Source organism: Cynocephalus volans, chromosome 11 (genome assembly GCF_027409185.1).
Source record: "Cynocephalus volans isolate mCynVol1 chromosome 11, mCynVol1.pri, whole genome shotgun sequence".
NCBI lineage: Eukaryota > Metazoa > Chordata > Mammalia > Dermoptera > Cynocephalidae > Cynocephalus > Cynocephalus volans.
The window spans coordinates 10,230,087-10,251,004 of NC_084470.1; the positions used below are offsets into that span (position 1 = coordinate 10,230,087).

General features: G+C 41.7%; 1 protein-coding gene across 2 annotated transcripts in view; it reads left to right on the forward strand.

Moving 5' to 3' along the window:
• The first annotated feature begins 2,945 nt into the window (after positions 1 to 2,945).
• Positions 2,946 to 20,918, forward strand: part of AMPH (amphiphysin) — a 238,688-nt gene continuing 220,715 nt past the window's right edge. For both annotated transcript variants that reach the window (XM_063113943.1, XM_063113944.1), the window contains exon 1: positions 2,946 to 3,014. In XM_063113943.1, coding sequence (XP_062970013.1) covers positions 2,946 to 3,014 — 69 coding nt within the window. The remainder of the gene's footprint in view (positions 3,015 to 20,918) is intronic.

The following is a 20,918-nucleotide window of genomic DNA, read 5'->3' on the forward strand; positions in this document are numbered from 1 at the left end:
TGTTTTGCTTCTTGACCTCTTAGTTCATTTATAAGTTGTTAAATGATGTTCGAGCAATTTGTTCGGAGTATAGGAGTTGTTTTGCACCTACTTTGCATAAATGCATCAAGCATGGTATTGAAATATGCTAAAGTTACTAGGCAATTTAATACAGTGTCATTGTTTTCTTTAGTGGTCTGTGTAAAACAAAGCTCTTCCTCCTATTTAGCATTTTGGGATACAGTAGTGATGCATTATTAAAATAGTTAAGAAGTTGTTATTTTTAGATTTGGTCAAACTAAGAAAAATAGAGTAGTCATATAGACAAAATTTAGCAAAAATATATGTGGAACTAAAATGTAGATAGTTGGCCTGATTTGAAGAGTTGACTGTGAGTCCATAGTTGATTGTTTTCACCTGAAAGTTATAAGATAGTCAAAATATTTCTTTACAGAGCATCCTACTTTTACTACCATTTTCATTTAGCATTTGTGAGAGGAAATAAAGTTTCATTTGAGTCTTCAAACAAAGAGGTAAGTCTAAAACCTAGTCATAATTTGGTTAAGAGCAAAATTCCAGTTAGGTTTAACCAAACGTTTAAATGGAATGCCTCCTTGATTATGTACACAGTGACACAAAGAACTCAAAAATTACAAAGAAGTTATAGCTAATCAGAATGTGTTAGCATGTAAATCACATTATATATGATGTTATATTATAACCCTTACGGGTGTAAGCAAAGAGGTAGCTACATTAAAAAGTAGATCTGCCATCCCCTTCCCTAAGCAGGAGTAACGATTGGACTGACAAAGTGAAAAGATGGGAGAGGACAAGAGTCTGTACCATTAAAGCATGCAGTAAATGTGATGATAACCTAGCAATTCCAGGCCTATTCTGGCCATGAACAAAACCTGTCATAATTCATATTTTGACTTATCAACCTGCTTGAAGCACATTTAGAAGGTAGGAAGGTGAATAGGAAATAAAGATCAATTCAGGAATTGTCCATGGATGAAGATCTGTGGTTGGAGTGGTGGTATTTTTGTGAACCCACCTTAATATATTAAATATAATTTTCTTTCTAAGCTTGTCCTAGAAATTGGGAAGAATTGTGGTGACTTTTCATTAATAGTGAATCTATACAGATTGGATGGGTCGCATTTTCCTTGACTGACTGAGGAGAAAACTGCATAGCCCACACAAGCAAGAGCAACAAGCCATCGGGCATGGTGGCGTGTCCGGTGGTGTCGGGGAGTGAAGCTTGTGTGCAGGAAAGCATGATCCTGACACTTAGGCACTGGATGACACTGCTTCGGTCATCTTGCTTGTGGACTTCTGCCTGTTGCAGGTGACCTGCTCCTAACCGCCCTGGGGCTCTCCAGAGGGCAAAACTTGCCTGGTTTCTCAGGGTCAAGGCCTGGAACTGACACAGCATTCATTCTACCACATCTTGTTGATCAAAGCTGGTCACAGCATCATTTTAGAATCAAAGTGAGGGGACTATAGCACCACACAGGAGTGAATACTAGGGGCCATTAACCGGGGGCTACCCATGTAACCATCTCCTCCAGAGGTGCAGTGGGATGCTCGCTCGGACTCCCAGGATTCAGGTGCCGGATCCCTTCAGCCCTCTGCTGGACACACCTGCCTTCCCTCCTCACCTCTAAAGGAGAAGTGAATGTGAACAGTGTGACCACTGGTCAGAGCCTTCAAGAGCGGTGGGTAGTGCAGCCCAAATTTCTCTCTGCCATTCTCGCTTCTGCCGAGCATACAGGGACGGGGAACCCCTGTTAAGGCTTCCAGGAGGTTTGAAAAGAAGCGAGTACGAGGCCCGGATCCTCCACTGCTGCCGTGAGGCTGTAACGGACTGGGGAGGGCCTGTGCCAGGGTTTCTGCTCAGCGCAGGAATTAGCAGATGGCCGAGGCACAGCACCTGTCCTGCGGGGCCTGACTCTTCCCACCATGGAACGCACCCCCCTACCCTCGGTCCTGTCCTAGAGTTTTAACAAGTGTCAGCGATAGACCCTTCCTCTCCTCTCCGCCACTTCTCCACTGCAGCTCTCCAGCCAGCCTCGCCGTGACTCAGTTTCCCAGTCAGCCCCGCCGTGACTCAGTTTCCCAGTCAGCCCCCGTCCCCGTGAACCTCCCCAGGGCAGGCCGAAGTCCGTCCAGCCCTTCTGGAACACCCAGGGCGGATGAGGGGCGCTGCCTCCGGCTAGGGTGGTCAGCCGGGTCCCCCAGGGAGCAGCAGGAGACTAGCCGTCACCCTCGGCTTCAGCGCCGCTGCCATCCCCGACGCAGACTCAGCTTTAAAGGAGCCCGGAGCTGCCTCCAGCCCTGGGGCCGCCGCTTGGCTTCCTCCCCTTCTCCTCCAGGCCTCCTCCGCCATCACCGGGCGCTAGCGGGACATTTGGCTTCGGGCATCTTCTCTAGCTTCTTTTTTTCTCCCCTCTCCCGTGTCACCGCCAGTCGCGGCGCGCCCCGCCTCCGCCCTGTCGCTTTAAGCCGGTCCCGCCGCCGCGCCCCTCCCTCACCCCTCCCGACGCTCGCTGCTCTTGGACGCCCCCCGCCGCCCCTCCCCCGCCGCCCCTTCCCCTCCAGCTCCTCCCCCTCCTCCCGCTCCCCCTCCTCCCGCTCCCCCTCCTCCCGCTCCTCCCCCCTCCCGCGTTCCTCCCCCTCCCTCCGCTCCTCCCCCTCCCACTCCTCCCCCTCCCACTCCTCCTCCTCCCCCCTCCTCCTCCTCCTCCCCCTTCCGCTCCCCCTCCTCCCCCTCCCGCTCCTCCCCCTCCTCCCGCTCCTCCTCCCCCCCTCCTCCCGCTCCTCCTCCTACCCCTCCTCCCCGCTCCTCCTCCCGCTCCTCCCCCTCCCGCTCCTCCCCCTCCCGCTCCTCCTCCTCCTCCCGCTCCTCCGCGCCGCTGCCGGCCCCGCTGCGCGCCCCGCTCCTCGCAGCTCGCGGACCCGCAGCCATGGCCGACATCAAGACGGGCATCTTCGCCAAGAACGTGCAGAAGCGACTCAACCGCGCGCAGGAAAAGGTCAGCAGAGGGAGGCGGGCGGCCGGGCGGGGGACGCGGGGTGCGGCGCGCTGCGGGGCGGGCGGGGTCGGGTCGGGAGGCGGGGCGCGGGGGCCCCGCAGATCTCGGCCCGGGTCTCCGCCGGCGCGGCTGGCCGCTGTCCCCGCTCTCCCGGGGGCCCGGCGCCGGCAGCAGCTCGCGCAGGTGCAGCCGCCCGCCCGCTGCGCCCGAGCCCAGCGCGTCCCGCGGCGCCGCATCCCCCGCGCCCGCTCCGGGCTCGCTCGCAGGCAGCGGAGGGACGCGGCCCGCGGATCCCGGCGGGAGGTTGCCGGACGCCCTGCCTCGGGGGGTTTCCTGGCTCCCTGAGCGCAGTAGGAACGAACGGTTTAGCAGAGAAGCCACCAAAAAATCTGTTTGGACCAATAGGGCCGGATCGCGACCAACCAGCGGCTTTGTGCTGTGCTGTCGAGTGAATCCTGGAGTGCAAAACAGAGATCTAGATACACACTATGTGTGTGTCCCTGTCCCTTCTGAGGCCAGTGTCCTTCTTTGGAAGGTCAAAAATAAATAGGACCTGAACCTAACGGTTCTTCACTGCACATTTCTGCACAAATGGAGACGGTTTATTGCATTTTTAAATATCCGTGTTGCACGGGCTGGTTTCCCTCTTGTTTTGCAAGCCCCTCCGTGAATTGGCCACAGTAATTTATTTTCCTCTCCCAGAGATGTGCACAAATGAAACCCAGGTCCCCAGCAGGCACAGCCCCTAGCAGTTGGAGGGTATTGTACCAGGCACTGGGCTGGCCTGGCTGCCCTGAGGACTGATGGGTCTGACAGCTCTCAGTGTCCTGAGTAAAGGACATTTACACTGTAGTGTGAGCATTGTATTTGGAAATGTACAGCGGCTAATGAGCCCCGTAACTGGTATCAGTTGAGCTGTGTTCTCCCACGTGGTACTGTTTTCCATCCACGGAATGCTTGGTGTTTGGCGTTTTCCTGTTCTCCTGTAAGTCACATTTGCCGCGTTGCACACTATTACAGTGACTTTACCTCTTCAGCCCTAACCTCAGGGTGCCCCTCCACTTCCAGCTGACCGTGAGGGACAGAGCAGAAGGGGACACTCATCCCTTTGTCCCCAGGCCCAGAGACCTGGTGGCTCTCTCAGGTCCCTACCTCTACACATGCACACTCTCAAAGCAGTAAGAGGATTGTATTTCTTTTAATATCTACCCAAGCTCATCCTGAACTACTGTGACCCTCCTCCTGCCACTCCCTCAGCAGTTGACTTAACGAGGCTTCCTGTCCCTGTCCTGTCCCTGGTTACTTGTCCAGAAAGTAGGCAGGGATCTGCTGCCCTTGGGGTCTGGGCCAGATTTTGTCATCATTTTTCCGTACTTCATTTTACCAGCTTGTAGGTATTCCTTCCCCTGTCCCTGCCCCGCCACCGTTCCAAGTAATTACTTGAATCTTCACTCTGAAGCTTTTCCCTCAATCCACTTTCCATCTGTGAAAGAATTTAGAATATGGTCTGCCTTTTCACATATTAAATTATTTCTTAATCTAGGTCACCAGCTGTTGATATGCCCAAAATAAATGAAAACTGTAATCTCTCTCACAGAGCATTCAAGCCCTCATGAATTGTCAAAAACTCACTTTTTAGATAATTAAGGTCAAGTGTGTGTTACGACTGCACTTGAGGATGGGGGTTCGCTTTTCTATGGGAGTGGGGCCTGAGGGAGCCTCTCCTGGGGCTTTGAGCATCTGTTTTTTTTTCCCTGGGGAAAGTTGCTGATGAAAAGTGCCTATAGCACCTAGTGTAAGGCATTGAGATACCACGAGGCTGAGAACATAGGTTATGCCCCTGGGTAAGTTCTGCCCCCTTTTTGAGTCTGTTGCAGCATTGGCGTATGTTTGGTACAAAGCGAAAAAAGAGCACGGGGAAACCAGGTAAAGCAGCCCAGCCCAACCCAGCCCAAATGGAAGTTGCTTGAGAATGAAGAATTGGAAAGCACAGAATGTTGCTGCTGGAGGCTTCATTAGATATCGCCCCAGTGATTTTCTCTTTCTGCATCTTCAGCCTCTTCCTCTTCTCCAATGCAAGCTCTCTACCTTGATAACTATGTGCCACATATGTTCTTGAGACCCTTTGCTCTTTGTTCTTACAACCAAATTTTCTTAAAAGAGAGTCTACTCCCTTGACTTTCTTATAATCTGTGCTCCACCTACGGTTTGCAGGCATTTGGGCTCCAAATGCATGACTGAAATTACTCTTAGAGGTGACTTATGGCTTTTTATTAATTTAAGAGACATTTTTCCTTATTGAACGTCAATGAAGGTTCATTGAAGCAAGAATGAAATATATACATAAGCAGAAAAAAACCCCCAACAAATTAGAAAATTCATAGTTCTACCACCCAGAGATTTCACTATCATTTGATATGTATCCTAGTAGGTCTTTTTCCACATGTATATATAAGTATTTATACAACTAAACAGGCTCATACTGTATGGTTTGGTAACTTTTCATTTACTCATCATGAACATCTTTCTATATATGTACATATTTTCTGTCAACATTTTAAATGACTAAACAGTATGGATTTTAATGAATCTCTTATTTTTTGGATATTCATTACCCAATGTTTCTATATGAGGATACTTCAAAAAGTTCACGGAAAGATACATATTACCTTTTAATTTTATTTTTTTATGAACTTTTTGAAGTACCCTCATATATAAATACACTCCAGTAAGCAAACTTGAAGGGAGAATGTTTACAAACACCCTTAATTATCTCCTTTGATAAATTCCTAGAAGAATTATTGTGTCAAAGATTGGCTTATTTTTATTATAGGTAGATTGTCTTCCAGAAAGTTGGTATCAGTTTACAGTCTCACCAGCAGTCCATGAGAGACTCTTCTCTCTTGCCCGCTCTGGATAATAAAATGTAAAATACTCTTTAGTTCTGTCATTGCAAAAAATTAGTTTCTGATTCATTTCATTTTCATGATTTTTAGAAACAACTTTTTGCATTCCTATTTTTTATTCATGAATTGTGTGTTCATACTTTTGCCCACTTTCTGTAGCATCTCCATCTTGTTATTTGTAATGGCAAAAACTATCAGTCCTAAAGGCTACAAATATGCTTTCTTCCTTCCATTTGCTTTTAAAGTTTTGATGATTTCTTTCTGATGAAGAGAATGTTTATATTTATATTTTATGTAAATCTGCTTAAAGCTGTTGATTGGTTTTGCGTGGTTCTTCTTTTGGGTGGTTGAATCGGTCAGTGTCCTGCCACTTGCAGGTCTCAGAAAACTAAACTCAAAATGGTTTAAGGAAAAAAGGAATATAATTGCTAATAATGAAAATAACTAACAACTTATATGTGGTTCTTATATATGTAACTTTAAATGAGCTTTTAATATATAAATATATGTCTATATAAATGATGTGCATATATGTATTATGTATTATATATATTAACTCATTTGATTCTATGAGGTAGGTACTGTTACTATCCCCATTTTATAGATGAAGAAGAGATTAAGTGACATGCACACGGTCATACAATTAGTAGGTAATAAAGCTGGAGTTTGGACCCACGTGGTCCAATGCTTTCCCATTGTATGATACTACCTCATATAATTATGAAAAGGGCAGGCTAGAGACTTCAGGCCTCTGTGGAACCAGGGGCTCGAGTGCACGTATCAGGGCTCAGGGCCCTTCCCCCCTGCCGTCTGTCTGTGCATCTTGTCAGCCTCATTCTTGGGCAGTTTCTTCTCTCTTGGTGGCAGATGGCCAGCAGCTCCAGGCATGATGTCTTTCCTTCAGCACTTTGACAGAACTTTTTGGTGTACCTTTCAGTGGCCCAAGTTGGGCCTGTGCTTATCCCTGGAAGAAAATATCTCTGTGTCTGAGGGCTGGGAGCATGGGCTGGATTGAGCCTGCGTCACAAGCCACTGCTGAAGCCGAGGGGTGGAGTGATCCCCCGAGCTGTATGGGAGGAAGAAGGAAAACACACGTATATAAAATTATGTATGTTCACATACACACGTATGATTGATTAAAGCACCTTGGGAGGGGATGAGTAGAGAAGGGAAAGAATATTTTAAAGAATGATACTTTGTTCTAACTTTTTAAAGTCTGGAAATTTCTACTTTCCTTTTGAAACACAATTTTTGTTTTTCTAGCTATTTACATTAGGGACCATCTGAATAGAGCTCCAAGAATTTAGTGGGCTGGTAGGCTTCTGTGAAGGGTAGGAAAGATAGGAAGATTCCTTGTGTTATAGCTATAATTGTCTAGACATTCTCAATAATGGCTAACTTTTATGTAATGAAAATGCTGTCATCACAGCAAAGAATATAATAAGATCATATATACGGCATCATGCAAAATTAAAGTGATAGTAATCGTGATTTTTTGAGAACTCACCCATGGGCCAACTTTGAACATGGAAATGCTGAAACTTCATTCTTATTCATTCCAAATATAAATTTAAGTCTTCTGTTTGGCTGTAGATGTACTTCCTGAACACATATTGAGTGGATCCCTCATTGGGAATGATGTTATATAAAGCCATGAAAAAGACCTTAGTTTTGAAATATTTGCTATGACATAGTCATATGTCAATTTTGATTATCTTGAAGCTGCTCAGAACAGATGTACAAAAATCAGGAAAGCACTGTTTTGTTTTCTTCTTACTATCATGCAGTTATTTAGTTGAAAATGCCTATAACAATTTAATAAAATACACATGGGCCCGTGCATGAATGCAGGTTTATCATGGCACCTAACTCTTGTTGAGTAAAGGATGCTAAATTTACATATACTAATAGTTACCTATTCTGTTGTCAAGTCAATCTGTTATAGTTCATTTGTTCACTTAGAGCCATGTATTGAGAATCTAATATGTAAAAGGCACTTGCTAGATACTCATAGTATAGCAGTCAACAAAGCTGTCCTGGCTGAGTGTACAGACTAGCAGGAGTTGGTAGAGAGGTAAACCTTTGCGCATACTATAAGTAAATAGCTGTTAATTAAAATCATAATTAAAAATTCTGTAAGGGGAAAATACAGTTTGGTATGTGACTAGGGAACTAAAATAGACTGAGAGGATTAGATACCAACCTGAAGAGGGTAGATTCTCAGCTCAGAACCTAAGGATGAGATGCAGCTGTCCGGCAAGAGCAGAGGGTGAGAGTAAGGTGATTGCAGGAATTGGGAAGCATTGCATACCTCTGACTCTTTGCCCTTATTCATTGAGCACAAATTAGAGCTGTTGAAAACAGAATAGAATCACCTGTAAATATTGGCCTTATAAATGGTCTCTTCTACCATTTGGGTATTTAACTCCATGAAGTGGACCCTAACTGGGATGGTCCTAATGTAGTAATCCCTATTTCGTGTGATTAGATTTTACCCTCACATGTTAGAGGGTCCTTCTGGGGCATAGTTGCCCCCTTGACGTAGAGCCAGGACACTGGTTCAGAGGAGATTCACCCTCTGAGTTATCAGTCATACAATGATCCCTTTGTACATTAGCACTAAACTCTAACCCAGGCAGCTTTCATGGATTTGTTGAGAGTGTGGTCTCTTAAACCATCAGAACTTAAAAGTGAAAATGAAAGTTCTTATAAAATTCTTAAATGTTACACATCTAGAAAGATTATTTTATCTTTCTCACATTTAATTAATTGTGTATAGTAAGGCTCTTCTGGGGACCTACATTGGCCCATAGTTGTTCCTCTTAATCATACAGGACAGTGTGATCAGGAATACTTGGGGAGGGGCAAGTTAAAAATGCAGATTCCTGCAACCTTACCAAATCAGAGTTTCTTAAGTAAGACTTGAGAATCTGCATTTTTAATAAACTCTTTAGGAGATTTCAAGGCATAATGAAATTTGCAAAGCATACTGCATTGGAGAAGGGGATTTGGTTGAGTTTTTGTGGTGGTTCAAACTACTTCAAGGTTATAGTAGGGAGTTTGAGGCTTTCTATCACCCAGTGACTAAATTTACTTCCAGTGTAGTAGGGAGAGGAGAGTCAAAAGTAGTGCCCTAGGGCCGACCCCGTGGCGCACTCGGGAGGGTGCGGTGCTGGGAGCGCAGCAGTGCTCCTGCCACGGGTTCGGATCCTATATAAGGAATGGCCAGTGCGTTCACTGGCTGAGCGCGGTGCAGCCGGTCACAAAACTGATGAAAAAAAGCAGTCAGTTTTCTGAAGGCCGAATTAGAGATGTTTTACCAAGGGCCGAATGGCTTCCTTATTAGGAATGTTGTATATAGCATGGAAGGTTGGATTCTGTGTAATCTGAATCTGTAAAAACAATTGTAATTTTAGAGTAATGCTGGATAATGCAGCAACCACTGATGAAATACTTGTCTCAAAAAGCTGCTGCATATTTCTGGTAGGTGATAGGAGGGTAAGTTTGGGAGATTTATTTATAATTGCATTGATCTTGTATGTTTTGTTACAGGGTGAATAGTGATTAGATTGCTTGCAGTGCCTGGAAGGGAGAGTGGTCAAAACTCAGAGGAGGGTTTTGGTCTGTCTACTGTGGAAGAAGCCTCATTTGCTAGGAGCTAGACCATTAGGTTCTAAACCTGATTTTTCTTTTTTTATTATATTCTTGAGGATATATGTGTCTATATTCATAACATATATTGCTTTGTCGTTTTCTTGTGCTATCTTTGTCTGGTTTTTGTATCAGGGTAATAATGGCCTACTAGAATGGATTGGGAAGTGATCCCTCCTCTTACATTTTCTGGAAGAGTTTGTGAAGGACTGGTGTTAATTCTTCCTTAAATGTTTGTGGAATTCACCTGTGAAGCAATTGAGTCTTGGGTTTTCTATTTGTGGGACTTTTTTGTGTGTTGAAACATAATTGATTATACATATTTGTGGGGTACAGAGTTGAACATCAATACCTGTGTACAGTTTTTGGTGATCAAATCAGGATAATTAGTATATTCATCATTACAAAGTGTAATCATTCTTTGTTTCCATTAACTAATTTCTTGCTAAGCCTCCACTCCCTCCCCCATATACGTATGTATTTTTTGGCAGCTGGCCTGTACAGGGATCAGAACCTTAACCTTGCCGTTATCAACTCTATGTTCTAAACCAACTGACCTAACCAGGCAGCCCCTATTTGTGAGAAATTTTTTGACTGCTAATAAAATCTCTTTACTCGTTTTAGGTCTGTTTAGATTTTCTATTCTTTTTGAATCAGTTTTGGTAGTTTGTGTTTTCCTTTCTGGGAATTTTTTGTTTCATCTAGCTTATTTATCTAATTTGTTGACATAACAGTTGTTAATAGTATTCATTTATATTCATTTTTATTTCTGTAAGGCCAGTTAGTAATGTCTCCTGTTTCAGTCCTGACTTTAGTAATTTTGGTCTTCAGTCTTGATTTTTTGGTCAGTCTATCCAAAGGTTTATGAATTTATTAATCTTTACAGAATCAACTTTTGGTTTTATTGATTTTTCTCTATTGTCTTTCTATTCTCTACTTTACTCCTTCGTTCCTTCCTTCCCTCCTTCCTTCCCGCTTTCCTTCCCTCCATCCATCCTTCCTTCTCTCCCTCCCTCCCACCCACCCTTGACTTAGTGTTGTCAGCACCACGCTCTTCCAAGTGAGCTTCAACTTTACTTATTTCAAATGTAATATTTATTATTTCCTTCTCTTATTTTTGAGTTTAGTTTGTGTATAGTTTAAGGTAGATTAGGTTATTAATTTGACATTTTTCTTATTTTTTAATATAGGTGCTGTATCAGTCCCTTTTTGCATTGCTATAACAGAATACCTGAGCCTGGGTAATTTATAAAGAACAGAGGTTTATTTGGCTTATGATTCTGGGACAGCTGCATCTGGCACAGGCCTCAGGCTGTTTCTACTCATGGCAGAAAGCAGCAGGCACCCAGTGGGTACAAGCAGATCACATGGTGAGAGGAAGCAAGAGAGAGGAAGAAGGCGCCAGGGTCTTTTAAAGAGCCAGCTCTTGGAGGAACTAATAGAGCTAGAACTCACTTACTACCCCCGCACCTCAGGGAAAGCATTAGACCATTTAGGAGGGATCCACCCCCACGACTCAAACCGCTCCCAACACTGCCACATTGGGGATCAGATTTGCACATGAGTTTGGGGGGGACAACATGTCCAAACTCTATCAGGTGCTTACAGCTATAAATATCCCATCAAGCATTGCTTTAGCTGCATCCCATGAGTGTTGGTATGTTGTATTTTTATGTTCATTTATCTCAAAGTATATTCTGATTTCTCTTGTGATTTCTTCTTTAATCCATTGTTTATTTAAGAGTGTCTTGTTTCATTTCCATGTCTTTTTAATTTTCCAACTTTCCCTTGTTAATTATTTCCAATTTTATTCTATCACAGTTGGAGAACATACTTCATGTGATTTTAATCCTTTTAAATTTATTGAGGCTTTTAATTTTATTTATCTTAGTGTATTTATATAGTGTAACATATGGTTTGTCCTGGAGAATGTTCCATGTACACTTGAGAAAAATTGTATTTGGATGTTGTTGGGAGGAATGTTGTATAGATGTGGGTAAGGACTAGTTGGTTTATTTTCTTGTTGGTCTTCTGTCTAGTTGTTCTATCCATTATTGAAACTAAGATATCTTCAACTATTATTGCTGTCCATTTTTTCCTTCAGTTTTGTCAGTTTTTGCTTCATATATTTTGGTGCTCTTTTATTAGGTGCATCAATGTTTATAGTTGTTATATCTTCCTCATAGATTAATCTTTTGTCATTATAAAATATCCTTCTTTGTCTTTTTGTCTGATATTAATATAACCACTCCAGTTCTCTTTTAATTACTATTTGCATGATGTATCTTTTCCATCCTGGTACTTTTAACCTATTTGTCTCTGAATCTAAATTGTGTCTCTTGTAGACGATATTTAGTTGGATCTTTTTCTAAAAATCCATTCTGCCATTCTCTGCCTTTTAATTGGAGTTATTTAACCTATTTACATTTAATATAATTACTAGAAAGGTAGAATTTATGTCCATCATTTATGTCTTATTTTTTTTATCCTTCTATTCATCACTGCTGTTCACTTCCTACTACCAGGTAGCCACTATTCTGATTCTAACCTCATAGATTAGTTTCTTTTCTTTCTTTCTTTCTTTTTTTTTTTTTTTTGAGGCTGGTCAGTATGGGGATCTGAACCCTTGATCTTGGTGTTTTAGTAACACTGAGCTCTAACTAAATGAGGTAACTAGCCAGCTCTGATTTTGAACTTTGTATGAACAGAATCATACAGTAGTTACTCTTTTGAGACTTTCATCTTTCACTCATCATGGTGTATATGAGATCCATCCATATTGCTGAGGGTAGCAGTTCATTCTTTTTTATTGATGAATTGTATTAGACTGTATGATATCCCAATCAATTTATTTATCCATTCTCCAGTTGAAAGGCATTTGGTTTGTTTTCAGTTTTAGAGGCTATTATGAATAAGGCTGCTGTATACATATTTTTTTTCTTGCCTGAGACAACTTCTCCATTCTTTGGAAACAGCACCATTATTTTTGGGAGCCACACCTGTTCCCCATCTCAGCACCTATGGTTACTTATGGGACTGACAGTCTACCTCAGTTCCCTGTGGTGTCTTCATCTCCTGACTCAGTGACTAATTCATAGAGAGCTGGTGTCCCACGTTGGTCCATGAGACCTCATCCCCGAATCTTCCCCATCCCCTGCTGTTTCTGCCAGGCTTAGGCCTGTGGGCTGTTTTCCTGGAGCTGCTGGAGGCTGCTGGGAAAGATGACCACCTGGAGGAGGGCAAATCATGGAGATGAGACAGAGATCCTGCTGGCACTACTGGAGGACCTGGATCCAGGCCAACCCACACCAATGTTTAAATAACGTGCCCTGGGCCATGAAACTGGGAAGCAGCAGGGATGATGGCAGTGATTTTTAATTTAATTTTATTTATTTATTTATTTTATCATTACATAATGTAAACATTTTTGTGGCCCTTTACCAATTTCTCCCTAGGTCCCCCTCCCCTTCCCTTTCCCACCTCTGGTATCCTCCGTTCCATTTTCTCCTCTTGAGAGTTCAAGGAATTATTGTTATTGTTGTATGTTTCATTCTTTCTTTCTTTTTCAGCTAACACTTATGAGTGAGGACATGCAGTATTTCTCTTTTTGTACCTGGCTTATTTCACTTCATATAATTTTCCGTAAGTTCATCCATTTTCCTACGAATGCCAGAATTCATTCCTGTTTTATGGCAAAGTAGTATTCCATTGTGTATATACACCACATTTTCCTTATCTAGTTGTTTGATGTTTAGGTTCATTCCAACTTTTAGCTATTGTAAATAGAACTATGGTAAACATGGGAGTGCAGATATCCCTTTGACATGCTGATTTCCATTCCTTTGGGTATACACCCAGCAGTGGAATTGCAGAATTGTATGGCAGTTTTATCTGTAGTTGTTTGAGGAAACTCCGTACTGTTTTCCATAACAGCTGCACTAATTTACATTCCCACCAACAGTGTAGGAGAGTTCCTGTTTCTGCACATCCTCACCAGCATTTGTTACTCTGTCTTTTTGATACTGGCCAGTTTAACTGGGGTGAGATGATATCTCAGTGTGGTTTTGATTTGCATTTCTCTGAAGCTTAGTGATGTTAAGCATTTTTTTATGTGTCTGTTGGCCTTTTGTTTATATATCCTTTGAGAAATGCCCGTTCAGCTCCTTTGCTGATTTTTTATTTGGGTTGCTTGTTTTTTTACTGTTAGGTTGTTTGAGTTCCTTGTATATTCTGGATATGAATTCCTTATCAGATGCGTAGTTAGCAAATGTTTTCTCTCATTCTCTAGGTTGTCTTTTCACTCTGTCTTTCTCTTGCCTAAATGCTCTGTCTAGTACTTCCTATACTGTGTTAAATAGGAGTGGTGAGAGTGGGCATCCTTGTCTTCTTTCTGTTCTTAAGAGAAAAGCAGATTCATGTTGATATTAGTGATGGGTTTGTCACATATGGCTTTTATTATGTTGAAATACTTTCCTTCTATACCTAATTTTCTGAAAGTCTTTATCATGAATGGATGTTGAATTTTGTCAAATGCTTTTTCTGCATCGATTGAGATAATACATGGTTTTTGTCCTTGATTTTGTTGATGTGATGTATCACATTTATTGATTTATGTATGTTGAACCATCCTTGCATCACTGGAATGAATCCCACTTGATCATGGTGTATAATTTTTTTTGATGTGTTGCTGTGCTTATGGCTAGTATTTTGTTGAGGATTTTTGCATCTATGTTCATCAGAGATATTGGCTTGTATTTTTCTTTTTTTGTTGTTTCTTTGTCTGGTTTGGGCATCAGGGTGATGCTGGCCTCAGAATCAGTTTGGGAGAATGACCTCTGTTTCAATTTTTTGGAATAGTTTGAAGAGAATTGGTATTAATTCCTCCTTAAAGGTCTGGTAGAATTTATCCTATCTTGGGCTTTTCTTTGTTGGGAGACTGCTGATTACTGCTTCAATCTCATTGCTTGTTATTGGTCTGTTCAGGTTTTCTGTTTCTTCTTGGTTCAGTCTTGGTATTCTGTGTCCAAAAATGTATCCATTTCTTCCAGGTTTTCAAATTTGTTGGCATATAGTTGGTAATAATAGTCTCTAATGATATTTTGTATTTCTTTGTATTGATTCTTTGTATCCTTTGTGGTATGTCTCCTTTTTCATTTCTAATTTTTGTTACATGAGTCTTCTCTCTTCTATTTTTAGTTAGCGTAGCTAATGGCTTGTCTATTTTGTTTATCTTCTCAAAAAACCTACTTTTGTTTCATTTATCTTTTGTATAATTTTGGGGGTCTCTGTTTCATTTAGTTGTGCTCTGATCTTAATTATTTCTTTATGTCTAATAATTTGGGGATTGGATTGTTCTTGTTTTTCTAGTTCTTTGAGGTGTAGCATTAGGTTGTTTATTTGAAATCTTTCTATTCTTTTGATGTAAGCGTTTATTGCAATAACTTTCTCTCTTAGTATTGCTTTTGTAGTATCCAGCAGGTTTCAGTATGAAGTGTCTATTTTTGATAGTTTCAAGAAATTTTTTTATTTCCTGTTTAATTTCTTCTTATACCCAGAGGTCATTCAGGAGCACGTTTAATTTCCATGAGTTTGTACAGTTTCCTGTGGGTTTCACTTGTTATTGATTTCTGGTTTCAATCTGTTGTGATCTGAAAAGATACTTGAAATAATTTCAGTTTTTTAAAATTTGTTGAGACTTGATTTGTGACCTAACATATGGTCTATCCTGGAGAGTGTTCCAAGTGCTGATGAGAAGAATGTATATTCTGTAGTTGTTGGATGAAATGTTGTGTAGATATCAGCCAGGTCCAGTTGGCTCAAAGTATAGTTTAAGTCCTGTGTTCCTCTGTTGATTTGTTGCCTAGGATGATCTGTCAAATGCTGAGATGGGGTGTTCAGGTCCCCTACTGTTATCATATTGGGGGGTCTCTCTCTTTCTTTAGGCCTAATAGTGTTTGCTTTATATATCTGGGTGCTCTGGTGTTAGGTGTGTATATGTTTATGAATCTTATGTCTTTTTGTTGGATAGATCCCTTTGTCATGATATAGCGGCCTTCTTTGTCTCTTTTTATGGTTTTTGATTTAAAGTCTATTTTATCCAATATAAGAATAGTTATTCCTGCTTGTTTTTGGTTTCCATTTACATGGTATATCTTTTTCCATCCCTTCACTGTTAATCTGTGTGTCTTTACAGGTGAGGTGAGTCTATTGAAGAAAGCATATAGTTTGGTCCAGCTTTTTAATCCGGTCAATCTGTGTCTTTTGAGTGGAGAGTTTAACCCATTTACATTTAGGGTTGTTATTGAAAATATTGTCTTACTTTTGGCATTTTATTGATTTTTGCTTGGTTATTTTAAATATCTTTTGTTCCTTTCTTTCCCTTTTATTGTTTGTCTTTGAAGTTTGTTGGGTTTTTGTGGTGATAAGATTTAGTTTCTTTCTCTTTCTCATTTGCAATTTTGTTCTACCTGTGAGTTTTGTTCTTTCTTATGTATTTGCAGTAGTGAATATTATTTTTTGATTCCAGATGCAGGACTCTCTTAAGGATTTCTTATAGGGCTGGTTGTGTAGTGGTGAACTCTCACAGTTTTTGTTTGTCTGGCAAATACACTATTTCGCCCTCATTTCTGAAGGATAGGCTTAGTGGGCATAGTATTCTTGGTTGGAAGTTTTTTTCTTTTAGTATTTTGAATATGTCATCCCATTTTTTTTCTGTCCTGTAGAGTTTCTGTTGAAAATTCTGCTGTTAGTCTGATAGGTGCTACCTTATAGGTGACTTGACACTTTTCTCTTGCTGCTTTTAAGATCCTTTCTTCATCTTTGACCTTTGCAAATTTGACCATAATGTGTTTCAAAGAGGTTCTTTTTGGATTGAATCTGATTTGGGGATCTTTGAGCCTCCTGGACCTGAAGGTCCAAGTCTTTCCCTATACCTGGGAAGTTTTCTGTTGTATTTATTTACTTGTTTTATTTAATGTTTGTGTTCTTAAGGTTGTCTGCCAGCTCTCTTACATTTTCTTCATTTTTAAAAATTGTCCACTGGGTTATTTCGAGAAGGCTATCTTCAAGATCAGAAATTCTTTCTTTTGCTTGTTCTAGCATGGTGCTTAAGCTATCTGTTGTGTTTTTTATTTTGTTGAATGAATTTTTCAGTTCCATGAGTTCTGCTACGTTATTTTTTTAGGTATTAATCTCTTTGTGAATTTCCTCCTCATATTCTGGGATTTTTTTCTTATTTCACTATGTTGTCTAACTGAGTCTTCTTGTGTTTTAATGAGTTCCCTTAAGATTGTTGCTTCAAATTCCTTTTTAGTCATTTTGAGTGTTTCCTCCTCTCTGGTATTTGAGAATTACTGTATTCTTTTGGTGGTGCCATTTTTTCTTGGGTTTTCTTATTTCTCGTATCTCTACACTGATGTCTGGTCATCTGGTAGAGCAGTTGCTTCTTCTGTTACTCTCAAGTGGGCTTTGAGGAGAGAGACTGCCTCTTCTTTTTCTGGCATCTGCTGGTGACTCTCCTTGTGTCAATGCAGTTGAGAGTCTGATGGGCTACCTGCACAGTTGCTGTGGCTAGTACTGTGGTGGTGAGCTGGTTTTGCAGCTGCTGTGGCTATGGCAAAGGCTGTAGTGGGCAACCTGTGTGGAAGTGGTATTTTTGGCATGCTCTCTTGCAGGGTTCAGCTCCTGCCTAGGACCCCAAATGTGCTCTTTCCTGCTCCTGGGAGGTGAGAGCTGCCCTTGGTTCCTTCATAGGACCCTGAGCATGCTAAATACATTTTTATACAAGTCTGTTGGTGACAAAACCACTTATTTCTCTTGGATTAATACCTAAGAGTGGAATCACTAATTCATTAGGGTAGGCACTGTTTAGTTTTAGGAGGTAGTGCCAAATAAGTTTTCCAAAGTAGTGTAACAACTTCACACTCCCGTTAGTGATGTAAGACTTTAGAAAATCTGTATTTTTTACTGAAAAGTTTGATGTTGCTGAGTTTTATTTGTTCACTGCTGTATCTCCTAATGACTCATTTATTTAATGAATGAATGAATGATATCTTTACATATTTTACACATAATCAAGAAACATTTCTCTCTCAAGAACCTGTCTGTGTAGATGATGGGTGAAAGAATGTGGTGTGGATAGTCTCATGGTGGCAGGGGTTCTTTGTCGTGCTACATTCTGCCTCTTGTCCTCTGGGAGCAGTGTCCTGTTCCCACATGAGGGGGTTTCCCTGCAGGTGCATGTGGTTCCCCAACTCCTGATCTCTGTCTCTGGGCTCAAGCAAGGCCCAATGGCACGGCATGCTCCAATGGGCTCAGCCTCTCACCTTGGTCACTGCTGTCACTATACACTCCTCTTACATCTGGCTGGATGATGTTGGGCTCTGATCTTTAGCCTTTGCTGCACAGGCAAGTGGCCCAGTGCTTCAGCAACTGGCCCCTCCTCCAGTCTGGCAAGTTTCACAGCCCAGCTTCCAAGTAACTGTGTCTTCACCACATGAGTATTCAGGGCAGCCTGGGGAATCTAAACTTCAGGTCTTCTCTGTGTGATTGCAGTGTGCAGCTACATGATGTAGTTGTGCCCTAGGTTGGTGAGCAGAGCAGCCCAAGAAGTGATTTTTTCCCCAGTGTTCAGGAGGTGTGAAGGCTGTAGCTGTCCTCTGACCTTGATGTTATCCTCACTTCAAAGGGATGAGATGGGAAAATTGGGATGCATTTTCTTTCATCTTGTTTTCTCTTCTCTATGGAGTGGAAGGCCTTCCTCTTCGTTCTGCTATATCCTCCTGCCACAGAGCTTGCCAGGCTGTCATGGATATAGGGGGCATCTTTATTCCCCTGTGGGAAGGAGGACTGCATGAGCTGGGGCTTCCAGGTTTTATTTCTCTCTTTAGCCTTTGATATTCTAAAGAGAGAAATGAAGGATGATGGAAAGTTTGCACTCAAGGCATCTTAACTCTTGTGTCCAGTCTAGTTTGCATTTAGAATTGGGTGCTTACTGTTAGGCACTATTATGAGCAGTTTCCGTATGTTAACTCATTTAAACTTCATAGTAAACTCATGAAATAGGTGCTATTTTCCCTGTTTTACAGATGAAGAGACTGGAAGCACAGAGAGGAAACAGGCAATTTGCTTGAGATTACTAAGCTAATTAAATATGGAACTTGGAAGTCTGGTTCCAGTGAGCCCATATTTTCTGACTGCAAACTTCACTGTGCAGTATTCTCTTCAGCAGTTCTGGCAGTGTTCCCCTACAGAATTAAGTTGAGAAAATGTCGGTCTCATGTAGTGGCTTAGGGTGGGTAAGAAATTCCATGTGGTCTAGTACCCGAAAAGGTTTTATTCCTTTATGTGTCATCATATTTATATCTCTGGGACCTCTCAGTTACACTCCTCATAGCTTTGGAGAGTATATTTGTTTATATATTGGATTTTCTTAAAGAGGTACAAATCAGTGTGACAGTCACCTGTTTTTGGTTGCATGGCACTTTTATTTCAGCAGTTTAAACTACTTTAATAAATATGAGACTCAAAGTCTTGTGGGAACTGGGAAGGAGGCTCTGGTACCTTGGGATAATAGTGCCTTGAAAGATGGTCTGGAAACGTCATAAAGAATTCTTGAGTGTCTGGTTCATTTCATTTCTGATAAGATGAACCTCTTACAAAATCTTTACAGCTCATCCTAAATTGAGCACCAGGAGAAGAGAAAGATGTGCCACAAAATATGACCTCTCAAACTGGGGAAGAGCCTGGCACGGGTGCTCTAGCAGACTGGCGGAGAGCAGGTTTTTACCAGGGGCCGATGTTTCCTAAGCCCTGTGCACATTCTGTATCTGCCTCTTAGCAACTTGCATATGCTAAGAATTCTGATTTCCACTTAATTTAAGCTCACTTCCGTAACTCCAGCTGTGTGGTCTTGGGCAAATCTCACTGAATTTATGTTTCCACTTTCGTAAAATGCAGAAAATGATGCTGATTTTTTCACACTGTAGTTAGGATCAGAGCTAATATTTTCAGTATTGGCAGAGTATGTAGTCTTTCCACAGAATGTAAATGGTAGCTATTTTTATTTCCTTTGGATTTCAGTGTCTTTCTTGAGGTGGCAAATTAGTGATACATTTATGTGTTTTTAATCGTCCTTTGGAATAGAAGGCAAAAAAGAGGCTAAAAGTATATACCCCACGATCTGTTTGGGCCAAATGGTGAAGCACTTTGTATAAACTGAGAAAACCTAGTATGTGACACATATTTCCTCTGATCACGCCCAGGTGTGCTAGAGAGGGGCCCCAGAATCACAGGTGGAGACAGACCACCTGAAGGCACCAGGAGGCAGTGCGTGTGGCACCCCCCATCCTCAGCTGTGGGAAACAGACCCAAGGAATCTTGAAAATCCTGATTCCGCTCCATGCAGAGAACCAGCTTTAGACAGGAGCAAGATAGAAAGACATTTCCTCTCTTACTCTCCAAGCTCTCTCCATATCATTGCTTCTGAGGCCCTCCGAGAAACAGCTCAGACTGTAGGAAAGGACTCGATCCATTGGTAAGATTTAAAAGACATCAGCCTTGCCGTCTGTTCAAGCTCCAACCTCCTTTTTGAAACTCTAGTGGCATTTTCATGGTGATAGTCATAAAAAAACAAAACCAAATATCAATCTTACTAGAATGGTTATGAAACTTAGAATATTTGAGAGCTGGAAGGGAAGCGACAAATCAGAGGTGTACCCTCAGACCTGGGTCATTTGTGTTGCCCACTTTACTTCGTTATGTAGACAGACTATTTGGGACCTACTACATTAACAATACCTAGGTTCATTTATGAAATAGGGAATTAATTAAACCCCCATCCCAATCAAATGCACAGGAAAAATGTTTGAGATACTTGTAGACAAGGTGAGCTAATATAATCAGACAAACTGTGGCCAGTGGGTGGAATTCAACTCATGTTTCAGTTTCTTCTGGGTGCTGCAAATAATAGGTGTGGAATTGCTGTTCTAGCCAGGGTACAGAAGTCGCAAGCATACTTCCTGTGACTTCCACAACGGAGACTGAAGGTTTAGGAATCAGAGCTGTACACAGGGGTTGTCAGAAAATCATAATTTTGTAGAACAAATGTGATCTCACCACCCAGATAAGAGAAGTTTCCTGCCTTTTTTAAAAAAGAAATTTTTTTATTGTGGTAAGAACACTTAATACGAGATCTACCCTCAACAAATTTTTAAGTACAGTATTATGGACTATAGGTACAGTGTGGTACAGCAGATCTCTAGAACTTACCATCTTGCTTAACTGAAACTTTATGCGCATTGATTAGCAACTCCCTATTTCCCCCTCCTCCCAGCCCCTGGAAACCACC